Source organism: Capsicum annuum, chromosome 6, assembly GCF_002878395.1.
Source record: "Capsicum annuum cultivar UCD-10X-F1 chromosome 6, UCD10Xv1.1, whole genome shotgun sequence".
Lineage (NCBI taxonomy): Eukaryota > Viridiplantae > Streptophyta > Magnoliopsida > Solanales > Solanaceae > Capsicum > Capsicum annuum.
Window position 1 is genome coordinate 2,641,069 of NC_061116.1, and position 17,769 is coordinate 2,658,837.

Genomic DNA, 17,769 nt, shown 5'->3' on the forward strand with positions numbered 1-17,769 from the left:
GTAGGTGCCTGCTACAAAATCTTCAACCAACAAATCAAAGGACATGGATCGAACTAGCTTTGATACCATGTTAATAGAACTTTATTGAAGGGAAGAAAGGCTAAGGTTTACAATATAATCTGAAAAACATGAAACTAACTAAAACAAGAGTAGGCTATATATACATAGCCAATAACCTAAAGGTCCATAAACTAAAGGCCCAATAACATATGGGCTAACAGTGCAAGGTATGAAAAAGGACTCGACCACAAAGGTCTATTGTACGCAGCCTTAGACTTACATTTTTGCCAGAGATTATTTCTAAGACTTATGAACCCGTGACCTTTTAATCGCATAATAATAACTTTACTAGTTACTCCTAGGCTCGATTCAAGTCCATCCATATTTATACTAATGAATAATGGATCAAGTGCAAGCCCATATTTTAATGCAAGAGTGAAATTGAACAAGGATCAAAGATTTTGTACACTATAAAGTTCTTCACTAGGAAATGCTATTTGTTACTTTCATATCACCTTGTTGCACAAAAACAATGAAATTGATTAATTCAGGGTGTGGTGGAATCAGGATTTTTATTGAGGAGTTCAGAAGTAAACATACGAATTAGCCGAAGGACGTTCAATATCTACTATATATACATAAATAATATTTTTAATCATGTAAAAATAATATAGTTTTTTGTTGAAGGAAGTTCGAATGAACGTCCTGGATGAAAGGTGGCCCGCCCCTAATCTAGGAGATGAATGCCAAGTTCTGGGATTAAATCCGAGAAATTAGCTACCAAAATGTAAGGGATAAGGCACAAGTATCCCCAAACTATACTCGAAATCTCAATCACATACCTAAACTTTACGGGGTTATGGGATGCCAAATTTTGTATTTTTATGATCCCTCTGTGATGACGCGACTATTAAGTAGCAGAATATTTGTGCTTCTTTTGTGCTAACTTAGCAGCCACGTTAGCACAAAAGGAGCATAACAATGCAGAAAAAATGAGTTTAGGAGAGTTACAAAATCCTCCTAAAGTTTAAATGTGTCACTGAAATTTCGAATATAATTCGACAAGGTATACAATTGAATATACAATTGGTATTTTTTTTTTTTAGTTTCTCATCCAGTGTCCGGTACCCGCATTGGAGTCCGACTAATCCGGATTCGTGCCGCATAGGGCCCCATTCGGGGGAAGCGCTCCCCACCAAGAATTTTTTCATATCCAGAACTCAAACCCGAGATCTCTAGTTAAGGGAGGAGCAGCCCCATCCGTTGCACCACATCCTTTGATATTTATGCTAATGCAGAAGTGGAATCACTTGACTAACTTTACTGTGTTGCTAAAGTGCTAACCAAAATTCTAAAAACTAACAAACTAACAGAATCTTAACAGAAAAGCTGACACTTGCCATATTTATGTTATTTGCAACAATTGTCTTTGTTGAAGAATATATATGCTTTAGCTTAGTGAAATGTATTTGTGTAATATATAATTATTACAATAAATTACAGTTAAAATAATAAAATGAATAAAAATAAAGAAAATAAAATAATTTTTTTCGTTGCTAATGTGCAGATATCTCGCTCTTTATAAGGAGATTCAAGTTAACTGCGGCGTAATCTACACCGATTCAACAGTATCAACTCTTAACTTATCCCCTTCAGGATACAACAGCTCATCACGATGTAAAACTCAAGCAACAAAAATACCTTTGTATAGTTAATAATCCAAAGCTCCACCACAAAAACACCTTTCTTCAACATATACTTACTCTCTTTATACAGTGAATATGATTAAAGACTTAGAATATTTTCTTCGTCTCAATTCTCTCTTTCACTGATATAATTATTCTCTTTTGTATAGTAAATATAGTTGGAGACTTAAAATATTTTTCTTTGTCTCAACTCTCCCTTTCAGTAACATAATACATTTCTTATTGTGTTCACTTCTACTATTTTTCATCTCAATTTTCTTGCTTATTAACACAAGTAAGACCATCACTATTTATATGCGAGATATTCATCGTTGCAGTGTATAAAAGAAAATAGTGGAAAGATAAATGAAATAGAGATTACAATAGTAATGATAGTTATGGCCACATTCTATCCCTACTAAATAACACGAGTCATGGCATAAAATGCCATTTCATGATGAGAAATATGTGCAGTACAATCAAATCTTTCTATAGTGTTATTTCGTTATAACAACATTTTATTATAGCGGTCTGATTTTCATCGGAATCAATTTTTTTGGTTATATTTTACTTCTTTATAATGTCATTCTATCCGTAATAGCAATGACTTTTATATTAGCAGTACATTCTTTGTAAAATTCTCTCTATATAACAACATACTCAAATATTCTGTAATAATATTTTGTAAGAAATATATTATGTATAAAATAAAATACCAAATGTTTATAATACTGTTAATTACTAATGTCATGCACATAGTAAATTTCAAGTAGGAATATCTAATTTAAAGGAAAAAAAATTATTTAACTGATGCATATCAGTTATTGCACAATTGCACGAGAGAAGGACTACTAATATTTTTTTTTTTTGTTTTCTTGTTCTTTCTAATTTTGCATACTTTTATTTACAGTTAACGTCAGATGCCAGTATATACATATAACAATACCTCTCTATATTAATCATGACCAGTGATGGAGCCAAAATTTTCATTGAGGGGGTTCAGAAGTAAATATACGGATTAGTCGAAGGGGGTTCAACATCTACTATATATACATAAATATATTTTTGACCATGTAAAAATAGTATAATTTCTGACAAAAAGGGTTCGAATGAACCCCCTAAATTAAATGCGACTCCACCACTGATCATAACATCTTCGAACAAACGCTATCACTATAGAGAGATTTGATTGTATAATGACACACTTTGGGTAATGAATATGGAGAAGTGGGAAAGTTCAACAATCAGTAGCCAATACTTTGGGTAATCAATATGAGCAAAGTTAATTAACTATTAAAATGCTCAACAAGAAGGAAAGTCTTGGAGTAACTGGTAAAGTTGTTGTCATGTGACTATGAGGTTACAGGTTCAAGCCTAGAAAACAGCCTCTGGCAGAGATGCAAGTCAAGGCTGCGTACAATGTACACTTATGGTGGAGCCCTTTCCCGAACCCTGTACATAGCGAAAACTTTAGTAGACCAGACTGCTCTTTATTAAAATGCTCAACATGAACCTACATAAGGTAACTCATGACAACCCTTGTGTTGTGAAACATGGAAAGTAAGGTGAATCAAGACATCATCAGGCATTAATCCTTACATCAATAAAAGTGAGAAGCAGTTTTAGTAGTATCATCAGGTCAATGTCTTACAATTGAATATACACTTAGTATACACTCACTATGTTGCTACAATGATAAAAAAAGTTTTGAAACAAACAAACTAAAAGAATCTTAACAGAAAAATTGAAACTTGTCACATCAGCAATCTTAACTATTTCTTCAACTAACTCCTTCAATTACTATGCTACTTGTAGCACACCTAGTCATTCAAATTTGAAGTATTTCATTTAAGGATATGAATTAAAATAGTGAAGCATGTGTAAGATTTTGTACTTGTAATATGGTAACCATGCATCTCATACAATGATCATTCAACTTGTCGTAATTGTCAGTTAAAATTATGTATTTAATTTGGAGTAATTGGTAACGTTGTTGCCATGTGATTAGGAGGTCACGGATTCAAGCCTTGGAAATAGTCTCGGGCAGAAATGCAAGGTAAGGCTGTGGCCTGCGTACAATATACCTTTGTGGTGGAGCTCTTCCCTGAACCCTGCGCATATATAGTGAAAGCTTCAGTGACCGAGCTGGCCTTTTTTTAATTTTATTTTTAATAGTCATTTCATATTAACTAATTGCATCAACAATTATCTTAGTTGAATTTTGTATTTTTCGAAAAAAAGTTAATGAGTAACAAGTGTCAAGAGTCTCACGTTGGAAAAGGATGGTTCTTGATCTCCTTATATGGACTTGGGTCCTTCCCTCATTAGCTAGCTTTTGTGGTTGACTTAGACCCAATATCTATTCTTTACATGATGTCAGAGTCAAATTCATCTAAATTCTTTGTTACTCGATGTTGCCTCATATTATATTGTTCACGCTCCAGTTACCCCTATATTATATTGTTGACGCTTTAGTTACCCTCATATTATATTGCTCACACTTCAGTTAACAAGGTTTGGGTGTGTGGGAGAGTGTTAGGAGTCCCACATCAGAAATGGGTACTTGACCTCCTTATATGGATTTGGACAATCCTCCTCTCATGAACTAGCTTTTGAGGTTGAGTTAGACACATGATTCATTCTTTACAATAGGTTTGATTTTATTTCCCAGATCTCTCGCTGGTGTTGCATGTTATCATGATGTGTCTTGAGATAGCCGTCTCCTGATCCCATTTTAAGTTGGGAACCAGTTCCTCGATTGTCACTCTGCTGCATCTGACTGTCATCTAGGCAACCTTTGAAAGGCGGTGAGTGTGACAACGTGCAAAAATAATTAAAATACTAATTTAGAACTTAAACCAAATAATAATAAGTTGAGTAACCATTTAGACGATCAACAGCATGCTCACTGTAATTCCACAAAGTAGGATCTGAGTAAGGCAGAATGTACACAGATTATACCTCTATCTTAGAGGAAAAGAGACCGTCTCCGATAAATCCTCAACTTAATAATAAATAGTCCAAAGCTATAAATCATTTAAACTAACTTTGTATTTAAAATTTAATATACCAAACTTGGAATCAAAAAGCTTTTACCTTTTTTGAGTTTGTTGTAAAACTAATAAAAGTTTGCATCCTTGACAAATTTTCTTTATCAAAAGTTTCTTTATTATACGTAAAAGTTTTTGAGTTACATCAGCAAGAGCTGCACAAGATCAAAACCTAGACCTGCCCATCATCTGTTTTCATGTATACATAAAGTAGAGGCGAATCTAGAATTTTAAATTTATGAATTTTTTTAAAAATAAATTACTATATAATAATAATAATAATAATAATAAAAAAGACAATCCCTATCAGCAAGGGCGAACCTAGGTGGAAAATTGTGGTATTTTGATACCCGTTAAACCCAACATAGAATATGTATAATTATATAAAAAATGTATAAAAAAGGGTATAAGATTGAGAAAAACACTCATGAAAGTAAGAATATAGCTGGGTTCTTTGATTTTCATGCAAAAAACGTTAAAGTTTTGGGTGTCGGTATATGTATTTGAACCTCCTAAGCACTCATGACTCCTAAATTCTGAAACTGCCCGTGCCCATTAGGAATCAATCCCATGTTCACGAGGAAACATAAGCAATTCAATGGTCCCTTCTTTCTTATCAAGACAACATTTAATTTGTGCGTGAGTTCGCATCTAGAAAATTTTAATGACTTCTTTTGGCTTTTAATATATTACGGTATCGGGTGGGGGTCGACACTGTAGATCCGCCCCTGACGTTAAGTGATTTTTCTGGCCGGTCTAAATTTTGGTGAATAAAATTATTTGATATCGAAATAGACATTCAAATTTGATTACACCTAGTAAATAAGCACTCGAACTCTATGTACGCATATCTGGATACATCAATTCATTTCAAAGTACTGTTAGTAGAATATTTTCTACTTGAGGTTGATCAGTATAAACAAAGTAGTTCACAGAGTTATCTGATTAACTTAACTATTTAATAGATGACTGAAAATACACATAAAATTTTTTCATTATTTGAATAAAAATATCTAATTAAAATACTTTACTTAAAGTTGAAGTGTTCAAAAACACAGGTTATGACGACGACGACGATAACAACAACAACTATAACAATTATCGACAATCCAGTATAATCCTATAAACGGAGTTTGGGCAGGGGCGGCTCAACAACGTTAGAGGCCTATACCAAAGCTTTAATAAGAGGTTTCAAATTTAACTGATATTTTACTTCAATTTGGACATAAAATCTTCAATTTTTTGAAATAAAAAATATAATACAAGTCTATTTGCAAATACTATATAGAAAGTTTATATATTTTAAAACTATATAAAAAATAGTATAAGTCTATTTAGTTAACAATTCAAAATATTTAAAAATAATTACCGACTCTCCAAATAGTAATTAAGACATATAATTTAAAACGAAAGGAGTATTATTAGAATATAAATTAACCATCCTTGACTATCAATCGCATTGACTAAGTAATTTTTTATATAAAGATCTTGTATTTTGTATCTTTTTTTTTTTTTTAAAAGACAATACTTTTCAATTTTTTTAAAAAGTAATTTATCTTAAATCTCATTTATCCAGAGATGATTTATAACCACACAATTACTTACGACTTAATTTTGATCTCTATTTCAAAAAAAAAAAAACTTTTATTTCTTAAACTCTATATGAAATCAAACTCCATCACATACAATAATTGAAAAAATGAAGTTGTAAATTTTGGGGCCTCAAGTCATTGCTTCACTTGATTTGGTCTTGAGTTTGCTCTGAATCTGGAGAGGGCAAAATGTAGGAGGACCTTATCTTTACCTCGTAGAGATAGAAATATTATTTTCGATAGACCCTCGACATAACTAATACCTGTCAAACATTATGAAAAAGCAAACACAAATATGAACAATCACTATAGAAACCAATCAAAATGAAACGCGGTGCATAACATACAACAGTTAAAATGCCGTCATTATTAATTAGAGATTTTGAATTAAAGCTTTCGAAAATAAAAAATAATAATAATAATAATAATATCATTATTATTATTGAGGCACCTCCTCCAACTACTGAAATTTATGCAAATTAAACCTGAAATTATAGGAGATTTTGACAGACTTTATTTTATACATTTATTTGCATGTGATGTCTTTTTCTTTCCTTATATATTAAGACAAGATATTTTCCAATTAAAATCAATTTGGTATTAGACATTGTTGAGTCTAACTAATTAGAATTTCATTAAATATTCACTAAATGTTAATCCTAGTAAAAAGTAAAATGTTTTCTACCAAAAAATACTTTCACCTTCGAAACTTAAAATCAAACAACATAAATTCCGGCAGTTTGGAGTTTAATATAAAAAATTTCCGACATTCTGCATAATTCCTGAAAATTTAAATTTTTTGGCTATCGAGATACATAATTAGCTCTCGATACATTCAATTAAGATACATTTTTTTCCTTATAAAGATACATAATTAGCTTCTAGTATATTTTTTTTCGATTTTGGGTATTTCGAGATACACAATGTATTCAGCAAAGATACACACATAATTAGCTTTTGATATATTTTTTCGATTTTGAGTCTGTTGAGATACATAATTAGCTCCCGATACATCCAATGAAGTTACATTTTTTCCTTATAAAAATACATAATTAGCTCCTGATGCATTTTTTTTCGATTTTGGATCTGTCGAGATACATAATACTTCAAACAACGATACATTTTCTCTATGTAAAGATACATAATTAGCTTCCGACACATTTTTTTTCTTTCAATTTTGGGCCTATCGAGATACATAATTAGCTCTCGATACATCCACATAATTAGCTCTCGATACACCCAACGAAGATACATAATAAGTTGAAATTTTTGTAATTACTTTGAGAGGGTGGAAATTTGTGTAAATATGATAAGTTTAGGTGTATATTTATGTTATTTTTCCATTTTTATTAAGCATTTTCCTTAAGTATTCTTGGTTATTTATTTTGTGATCACTCGAGCTCGGACACTCTTGATCCTTGATTAATAAGGACTAACGCTTGATTACGCTTTAAGATTTGTTCCTAATCTCTACTTGTTTGATTTGTTCACTCTTTCGTTTGCATTATTTATCTCCTTTCTCATAGAATTGCTACAAAGTTAACCATCATATTATTACTTTATTTGCTATTATATACATTCTTCAAATGCTCATCGAAGAATTACAAACTATTAAAAAATTATTTACAAAATACAACGACAATGACATATCTAATAAAATAAAATTATTTTGAGATTAACTTGCATAAAATTTATTTTGAAATGATTTTATTATAATTTTATAAATTTTAATTTAATTGACTTATCGGTGAAGAGCGTTAGTTGAAAAAAAAAAGAAAAGAAAGATACATGAACTAAACTATCATAGATTTGGTATTCCATTACTATCATTTTCTCATTGACTTGGTAGTTAAATACTTCAATTACTACTCTTTAATTACAAATTGTACATTAATAAAAAAATTAATTAATGAACTTAACCAAACCCCCCTAAAATAGACCAAAATTTTTTAAAGCCAAAAAAAAAAAAAAAAAACAAGAACAAGAAAAGACAAAGACCACCTTAAAGCCTCCATTTTTTCCCCTAAAACCTTAAAGTTCTGAACTTTTTTCCCTAATTTTTTCAGAAAAAAAAACCCATTTTAGGAAAGTTCAAAACTTTTATTTTTTTTTCATTTTTTTAGATTTATGGGAAGTTGAAGTTTAGAGAAAAGTTGAAATTGTACAGAAATTGAGTTGAATTCTTGAAAAAAAATAATATTTGTTGGGTTGATATTTTTTTTTTTTTTGGTTATTGTTGGGTACTTAGATGCTGATCAAGAAGATGTTTCAACAATTTGTCTGATTGGAGTAAAATGGTAAGTATTCCATTATCATCTTGATCTTTTTTTGGTTGTTGTTGTTATTGGTATATATAGCATTTGGTTGATTTTTATATGTTGAAAGTTGTTGTCTTGTTGAGTTTTATTTGCAATGGTTGTTAAGTATTGTTTCACAGTGCGTTGTATTGTATCGTACTGTATTAAAATGAATACAATGTTTGGATATGTATAGCATTTGGTTGATTGGAGTACAATGGTAAGTATTCCATTATCATCTTGATTTTTTTTTTTTTTTTGGTTGTTGTTGTTGTTATTGATATATATAGCATTTGGTTGATTTTTGTATCTTAAAAGTTGTTGTCTTGTTGAGTTTCATTTGCACTATGTTTGGATGGTTGTTAAGTATTGTTTCATAATGTATTGTATTGTGTTGTGTTGTATTGTATTAAAATGAATACAATGTTATGGATAGATTGTATTGTTTCTTGTAGTTACATACGTTTTAGATTTATGGGAAGTTGAAGTTTAGAGAAAAGTTGAAATTGTAAGTATTCCATTATCATCTTGAAATTTTTTGGTTGTTGTTGATGTTGTTGTTATTGATATATATAGCATTTGGTTGATTTTAATATCTTAAAAGGTGTTGTCTTGTTGAGCTTCATTTGCATTCTGTTTGGATGGTTGTTATGTATTGTTTCATAATGTATTGTATTGTGTTGTGTTGTACTGTATTCCATCATCATCTTGATTTTTTTTGGTTGTTATTGTTGTTGTTATTGATATCTATATATATAGCATTTGGTTGATTTGTATATCTTAAAAATTGTTGTCTTGTTGAGCTTCATTTGCACTCTGTTTGGATGGTTGTTATGTATTGTTTCATAATGTATTGTATTGTGTTGTGTTGTGCTGGATTGTATTGTATCATAGTGTATTAAAATGAATACATTGTTTGGATAGATTGTATCATTTCTTGTAGTTACACAATTTTTGTGTTGTATTGTATTGTATCGTACTGTGTTAAAATGAATATAATGTTTTGATAGATTGTATCGTTTCTTGTAGTTACATAGTCTCACGCATCAATTGAAGGATAAACTTACGCAGCTCTAGATTGTATTCTTTCATAATGTATTGTATTGTGTTGTGTTGCATTGTATCGTACTATATTAAAATGAATAGAATGTTTGGATAGAATGTATCGTTTCTTGTAGTTACATAATCTCACACATCAATTGAAGGATAAACCTACACAGTTCTAGATTGTATTGTTTCATTTTAATATTTGTTGAAGTTGAACTGGTATCCGGTAAAGTTGCTACCATGTGATTAGGAGGGTCACGAGTTTAAGTTATGGAAATAGCCTCTTGCAGAAATGTAGGGTATGACAGTGTATAATAGACCTTTGTGGTTCGGTCCTTTTCTGGACCCTGCTTTTTTTTTGAGGAACATTGAAATTGTACAGAAATTGGGTTGGTTATTTTTGTTATCATTGGGTACTAAGAAGCTGTTTCAAGAATTTTTTTGATATTTAGAAAAAGGTATTTGATTATCTTCTGTTGTTGTTATTATTATATGACATTTGGTTGATTTTCATATGTTAAAAATATTGTCTTGTTAGAGAAAAATTGACCTGGTAACGAATAAAGTTGCAACCGTGCGATCAAGAGGTCGCGGGTTTAAGTCGTGGAGACAACCTCTTGCAGAAATGTAGGGTTGTAAACCCGCGAAAACAGTCTCTTGTAGAAATGTAGGGTAATAAACCCGCGGAAACAACCTCTTGCAGAAATGTAGGGTTGCAAATCCGCGGAAACAACCTCTTGCAGAAATGTGGGGTAGTAAACCCGCGGAAACAACCTCTTGCAGAAATGTAGGGTATTTTTGTTATCATTGGGTACTCAGAAAATGATTAAGAAGTTGCTTCAAGAATTTATCCGATTTGAGTAAAATTGTGGTATTTAAGCCTTGGAAACAGTCTCTGATAGAAATGCAAGGTAAGGCTGCGTACAATACACCCTTATGGTGGGGCCCTTCCCCGGTCCCTGCGCATAGCGGGAGCTTTAGTGCACCGGGCTTCCCTTTTTGTGGTATTCAATTATCATCTTGCTTTTTGTTGTTGTTGTTGTTTTTGTTATTGGTATGCACTATATAACATTTAGTTGATTTTCATGTGTTAAAAATATTGTCTTGTTGAGTTTCGTTTAGTGTGTACTGCATATTTACATTGTCTAAGAGTTTCTTCCCGTTAGTCTTGGCTGGTACCTTATGTAGCTCTTGTACTCTTTAAACTAGTGTTGTGAACTACCTTTTGGAGAAAAATCTCATGCCCTTTGCTTCTAGTTGTTAGTGGTTTTTGCGTTCTTAAATGGTCTGAAGATTGTGATACACTCTCAGGCAGGATAAAGGGATTAACAAATTCTACATTTTAAAATGCGATCATGGCTATTGTAGGACGCGAATTAGGGTAGAGGGTTAGTGGGTAGGAGTGCGTCTGTAGTAGTAGGGAGGAGTGCTTTGTCTGTATCTGTGCCTGTAGTTTTTTGTTCGTAGTGTTCTGATGAAGTTTGTGATCTCAAATAGATAGTTTATCGTATTACGCTGTCGGTGTCTTGTTTCTTTTATCATCTAGCGTTATGTTATCCATTTTGTTGTTTATTTTTATATTTTTTGTTTGTTATACTATTATCTGTCCTGAGCCGGGGGTCTATCGGAAACAACCTCTCTACTTTATTTGGGGTAGTGGTATGGGCTGCATATACTTTACCCTCCCCAGACCCCACTTTGTGGGAATACACCGGGTATGTTGTTGTTGTCGTTGGCTATTTTCTCATTCAATGAGCTGAAAACTTTCTGCATTCTTTATGTCTTTGATAAGTTCAGTGTCATGTTGCGTTATCTCTGTAGTTTAGAAGATTTTCTCTTATTCTCATTACGTGGATGTTGATATCAGATAGGCATTATCTTTTGAAGCCGTATGGAAGCATCAAATTCAATTCTTAACCATTTTGCTTATACCTTAGTCCAGATTAAAGGATTAAAAAGTATCTATTACGGATACGCAAATATTTCGTTGTTGGATTTGCAGGCTGCATCAGTTAGCTTATCGGTGGGATCACTTGTTTGGGTGGAAGATCCCGATGTAGCCTGGATAGATGGGGAAGTTTTAGAGGTCAATGGTGCAGACGTCAAGGTTTCTTGTACTTCTGGGAAAACGGTACGTTACAATGTATGCTTATAGAATCAGATTGCACTAAACTAGTAAACAATTACTTGCCTTTTGTTTTTAGTAATGCTTTAATTTAGACAAGGACTCGTTTCGAGAAATCTATCGATCAATTCCGATTCTTGCTTTTTCTCTTGATTCTTTTCCGATTGAGATTGAGATGTATAAATCCTGTTCACGGATTAACGAAAATGTACAAAAGCTCTATTTGCCTCTGCCGTTTTATAATTCTCTTCCTTTTTGCGTATGGCATCGCCACTCCCTTTGGCAGCATCCACTAATTTGGAACTTAATTTGAAATCCATATTTCGACCTGAACGTTTTTGGGATGCCGCTAATAACCAATGAACGACAAGTGCTTTTCCTTCTGTGGATCCTATTTCAGTGGGAACTTGATGAGTCGATCCACTGTTATATTGGGAGTTACTCCACGCTTGTATTGTTCCCACCATATTTTTGGAAAATTATCAACTAAGCAGATTTAGCGGATGGACTGAGTCTCGTTAATTTTCAGGTGGTTGTTAAGTTTAGTAACCTCTACCCTAAAGATGCTGAAGCTCCACCTAGTGGCGTTGATGATATGACGAAGCTGGCGTATTTGCACGAACCAGGAGTCCTGCACAATTTAAAGACCCGATATGATATTAATGAAATATATGTGAGTTATGTGGTGTCGTGTCGTTGTTATCTTTTCGTTTTCCTTTGTTTAGCTAAGTTTAATGTTTACCGAACTAACTTTTGTAGATGGTTGTTTCAGACGTATACGGGGAATATATTAATCGCTGTCAACCCTTTCAGAAGATTACCTCACTTATATGATAACCATATGATGGCTCAATATAAAGGTGCCGCATTTGGAGAGCTGAGCCCTCACCCTTTTGCTGTTGCAGATGTAGCATACAGGTGCGTGGTACCCGATGTTTATGGATCCTAAGTTGCGCGGACTCTTCACTTTTGATGCCTCGCCCGTGTCGGATTCTCCAAAAATAACTACTTTGGCGAATCCGACACGCACCCGCTGACATTTTTGAAGAGTCCGAGCAACATAGTTAATGGATCAATTCCTTAATTTTTCATTTTCAGTGAGAGAATATCCCCTATGGATGCAGACTTATGATTGACGAAGGAGTAAGTCAATCAATATTGGTTAGCGGGGAGAGTGGGGCTGGTAAAACAGAAAGCACGAAGCAACTAATGCGCTATCTTGCTTACATGGGAGGGAGAGCTGCAGCTGAGGGTAGAACAGTTGAACAGCAAGTCCTGGAGGTAAGATGTCGTAGATCTTTTACCAGAAGTTCGGTGTCTTGCACAATTCAATGCTAGGTTTCATGCTTAACGTTTTGATACACTTGTCCATTTTGCAGTCAAATCCTGTTCTGGAAGCATTTGGTAATGCGAAGACCGTCAGAAACAATAACTCAAGGTTGGAAAGATAAAATTAGCTAACTTTTTAAGAGCATCTTGTATTATCGCTACATGGTTGTAATATATCTTATACCGAGATTGCAGTCGATTCGGCAAGTTTGTGGAGATCCAGTTTGACCAGAGAGGAAGGATTTCAGGAGCTGCTATCAGAACATATTTACTGGAAAGATCTCGCGTTTGCCAAGTTTCTGATCCTGAGAGAAATTATCACTGTTTCTACATGATTTGTGCTGCCCCACCGAAGGTAATGCACCAGTATTTACTTCGATAAATTGCTTTTGCTGAAGACAAGCATTCTGAAACCATGGTCTTTTATCATTGTTTTTCCATTGGAAATTCATTTCTACAAACATACATTTCTCAAAGTGAAAAAACTCATGCTATCTAATAAAACCGAATCCATAAGAACTGGATTTTATCCTTGTTGAAACCAAATCTAACTTTTGTAAGTGAGCTGGAAAGTAACCATGATATCCACGGAAACTTCTAAAATCTCTACCTAGCGGAGTGTGACCTCTGAACTCACCTAAACGGCGCACCTTCTTGGCGCCTCCCTGAGATGCTCAAAGAATAGCCTCAGTCATCTTAGCATGATCCACAATACTCTGAAACGATGCTCCATACACTACCAGCTGAGTAGTAGAAAGCTGAAGAGAAACATCCAACCCCTTTACAAACTTCCAAATATTCTCAGACTAAGGCATGGAATCGTGCCTCATACTCCGCAACAGTCATGGAGCCCTGCTCCAAGTCAGTGATCACAAAAATCCTTAGGCAACAGTCCCTGCCTCATACACCGAAATGCTTCATTCCATACACTTGATTAAAGAATATACAAGATCATTCAATGTGAGACTTGTTTCTCATCCCTTGATTATATGAATTGGTCACCATGACAAGGGAGGAGGTGGGGTCCGCTAAAGTCATATCTTGAATGACTTGAGAGAATAATCTCATTGATTTTGTTCTTGTGCAACAGAGAACCCATCATCTGTTATTTGTATGACTAGTCTGGTTGAATCTGAAGGGGAGCCTTGGAGTAACTGGTAAAGTTGCTGCCATGTGACCAGGAGGTCACCGGTTCAAGCCTTGGAAACAGTCTCTGGCAGAAATGCAAAGTTAAGGCTGCGTACAATACACTCTTGTGGTGGGGCCCTTCCTCGGACACTGTGCATAGCGGGAGCTTTAGTGCACCGGGCTGCCCTTTAGTCTGGTTGAATCTGCCAGTTATTCTTTCTGCTTCTATTATGTGCAACTGGCAGATGGTGGAAATGCAAAAAGATTATCGCACCTTGATGATAACTTATGTCGAACCCTCATAAACCAAAATTTGCGTCGCACCTTCTGCTACCATAGGAATCCCAAAATGTACAAAACATATCCAAGCATCGCCTGGAAACTTTATTCCATCCGATCAAAGCCATGTTGTTCTTAACAGTAGAATACTATGACTCTAGCTGGAATACCATGATTTAGCCTTTGTTAGCTCATCGGGACATGCACCTTGCTTCTGAAATTCTCAGAATAGGTTTGTGAGAAACCTCACATTTAATACTGGCGGCAGAGCATTTTGTAACAACCAATACTCCTGCTAAGGAGGTGGATGAACTCTAAGGGTGGGGTGGGGGGTTAGTAATGATCTGTTATGTAGACTTGGAATTTTTACCAGTCTGATTCTGTTCTCTACTCTCAGGATATTCAAAGGTTCAAGTTGGATAACCCTCAGTCATTTCATTATCTGAATCAATCAAATTGCCATCAGTTAGATGGGGTTGATGATTCAAAAGAATACCTAGCTACGAGAAGGGCGATGGATGTTGTCGGAATAAGTTCAGAAGAGCAGGTATGTTTGACAAGTTATGTTCAAGGGTAAAATTTCCGTAAGTGGTTATTTCATTATCTCTTGCAATGCCTCAGGATGCAATATTTCGAGTAGTGGCTGCAATTCTCCATCTTGGAAACATTGAATTTACAAAGGGGAAGGAGATGGACTCCTCAGCTCCCAAAGACGAAAAATCGCAGTTTCATCTAAGAACTGCGGCTGAGCTGTTCATGTAAGTGATGAAAAGGGCTCATTGAAGTCAATTACCATCCTGAATTACTAGCCGAAAGCTTAAAAGTGCAGCCCTTCTGAACTTCTAATATTTCCTAGGTGTGACGTGAAGGCTCTTGAGGATTCACTTTGCAAACGTGTTATTGTAACTCGTGGTGAAACCATCACTAAATGGCTGGATCCAGAAGCGGCAGCTATCAGTAGAGATGCTTTGGCAAAAATAGTATACTCAAGATTGTTTGATTGGTAAGCTTTAACTTTACTGGGCAGCCGGTGAATCAGATCATCAGTTTATCTGCTATGCACCTGAAGCATTTACTACTCTGTTACAAAATATTTCAAGCAACAATGACTTCAATTTTTATACGGTGCTGTATTTATTCTTTGAGATTGAGGTTGCGGAATGAATTCATCAAAATTCTTTTTATCAACATATCTTTGGCCTCGGTATCTTTCATTAGTTTGTTATTTACTTTTATCAACCGATGAAATATTTCAATTTCAGGTTGGTGGATAAGATTAATAATTCAATAGGTCAAGATCCAAATTCGAAATCTTTGATTGGTGTGCTGGATATATATGGATTTGAGAGTTTCAAGACTAACAGGTGCTTGACTGGTATGCCCTTTTTGTTTGGATTGTATGCGACGTGTTCTTCTAGAATGAACTATATAAAAATTGCCTTAGCATATGCACAAACAGTCGATTTTTTTTATATCTTATAATTATTTGGTGCCTTCTCGTTATGTTTAGCCACTTGACAGAATTCATAGTAAAATTGCCATAAGCATCATCAGTTACCAATTTCACAACCCTTTATTTACTATGACCTTGTGTTTGGTTTCTGGTGTCTAATACATGAGTTATGAGTTAGTTTGATGCATCTTATTGCCCCTTTATTTGGTTGTCGCCTAAAGAGAAGTGCCAAATTCATAAATACTGTTACATAGGTTTCGTTTTTTCTGTAATTGAATTAGATGGGCTTGCCACCCTTAGGCCGCTCAAAAGTCAAAACGATGAAATTGCTCCTATAATCTTAAATGGGGAGGCCACTATTGAACTTCTTGTTGATTGGAAGATCTTTCTTCTGTGAAGGCGGTTGAGCTCTATCTGTTTTATTTTTAATGCTAATCTAGACACATGGGATTAGGGTGTGGTCTAGTGGTTCAATGAAGTGAGTCTCACGTTCAGTTCCCAGTAGAGATAAACACTAGGTAATTTCCTCCCATCTGTTCTAGCCTTGGTGGACACTGACAGAGTTACTTGGTACTTGTTGCTGGTGGGAGGTGGGAGGTATCCCGTGGGATTAGTTGAGGTGCACGCAAGCTGGCCCAGACACCACGGTTATTTAAAAAAATATGGGATTAGGGTTGCTTGATCATCAGACTTTCAAGTGTCAAACTAATTAGAATCACATCAGGAGTTTTGTTTTAAGTATGATGCAAAATCTATCAAACAGTGTTGTATGGGGACTTAAGAGTTATTCTGATAAGTAATAATGTGCCTGTTCTTTCTTGAGGGAAACAAGATTGAAATTTGCGGAAATCTTCACGGCATGCCTAAGTTGAGCAGACTCTTCACTTTCAATGCTGCACCCGTGTCGGATTCTCCAAAAATACACTACTTTTGGAGAATCCGACACGCACCCGCTGAAATTTTCAAAGAGTTGGAGCAACATAGCGGCATGCACTTTCTAATGTTGTACTATTTCCCTAAACAGCAGTATCAGTTTTTTATTGTTAAAGCTGACTAGTCATGGACCGGTTTTGTAGATTGTTTCATATTTCTGATGCTATTTATCTCTGCAGTTTTGAACAATTCTGTATCAATTTGACAAATGAGAAACTTCAGCAGCACTTCAATCAGGTTCTGGTTATTTTCTCATCTTTGAGTTTCTTGAACTATCATTGACCTAAGTTGCGCAGACTCTTCACTTTCGATGCTGCACCCGTGTCGGATTCTCCAAAAATACACTAGTTTTGACGAATCCGACTACGTACCCGTTGACATAATTGAAGAGTCCGAGCAACATAAATCATTACTACTGTACTCATCTTTATCATAACTGCATGTGGTCTCTCAGCATGTTTTCAAAATGGAACAAGAAGAGTATACAAAAGAAGAAATTGACTGGAGCTACATCGAGTTCATCGATAATCAAGATATTCTGGATCTAATAGAAAAGGTTTGCGCTTAGATTTTTGTCTTTATATCTTATATTTATTTACTTGTAAATGACTTCGCGTTATTCGTATTCAGTGTATTTAACCAAATTAAAAAGAAAGCTGTTCCTTGTGCACTTTGACGCAGCATGTCCAGTCAATCTCCTTTCTTAGTCTCCTCCTTTTCCCTTTGTAAAATACCTTCCATTTACATACATCTGATTGCTTCCTTAAGAATATGTCGTCTTCTCCAAGAATTACACTTTCAGAAGTTGCTCGGACTCTCCAAAAATGTTGCCGCACTTGTGTTGGATCCTC

At 34.5% G+C, this 17,769-nt stretch overlaps 1 protein-coding gene across 5 annotated transcripts in view; it reads left to right on the forward strand.

Moving 5' to 3' along the window:
• The first annotated feature begins 8,281 nt into the window (after positions 1-8,281).
• LOC107873632 (myosin-6) overlaps positions 8,282-17,769 on the forward strand; it is a 28,661-nt gene continuing 19,173 nt past the window's right edge. For 2 of the 5 annotated variants that reach the window (XM_047413438.1, XM_016720553.2), the window contains exons 1-13: positions 8,283-8,624; positions 11,674-11,802; positions 12,326-12,469; positions 12,569-12,714; positions 12,921-13,077; positions 13,176-13,234; positions 13,321-13,480; positions 14,930-15,079; positions 15,154-15,290; positions 15,389-15,535; positions 15,795-15,896; positions 17,098-17,155; positions 17,373-17,474. In XM_047413438.1, coding sequence (XP_047269394.1) covers positions 8,622-8,624; positions 11,674-11,802; positions 12,326-12,469; positions 12,569-12,714; positions 12,921-13,077; positions 13,176-13,234; positions 13,321-13,480; positions 14,930-15,079; positions 15,154-15,290; positions 15,389-15,535; positions 15,795-15,896; positions 17,098-17,155; positions 17,373-17,474 — 1,494 coding nt within the window. In that variant the 5' untranslated portion in view covers positions 8,283-8,621. Of the gene's footprint in view, positions 8,625-11,673; positions 11,803-12,325; positions 12,715-12,920; positions 13,078-13,175; positions 13,235-13,320; positions 13,481-14,929; positions 15,080-15,153; positions 15,291-15,388; positions 15,536-15,794; positions 15,897-17,097; positions 17,156-17,372; positions 17,475-17,769 lie in introns of all 5 variants that reach the window. The other 3 variants (XM_016720552.2, XM_047413437.1, XM_047413436.1) reach the window with 3 other exon arrangements.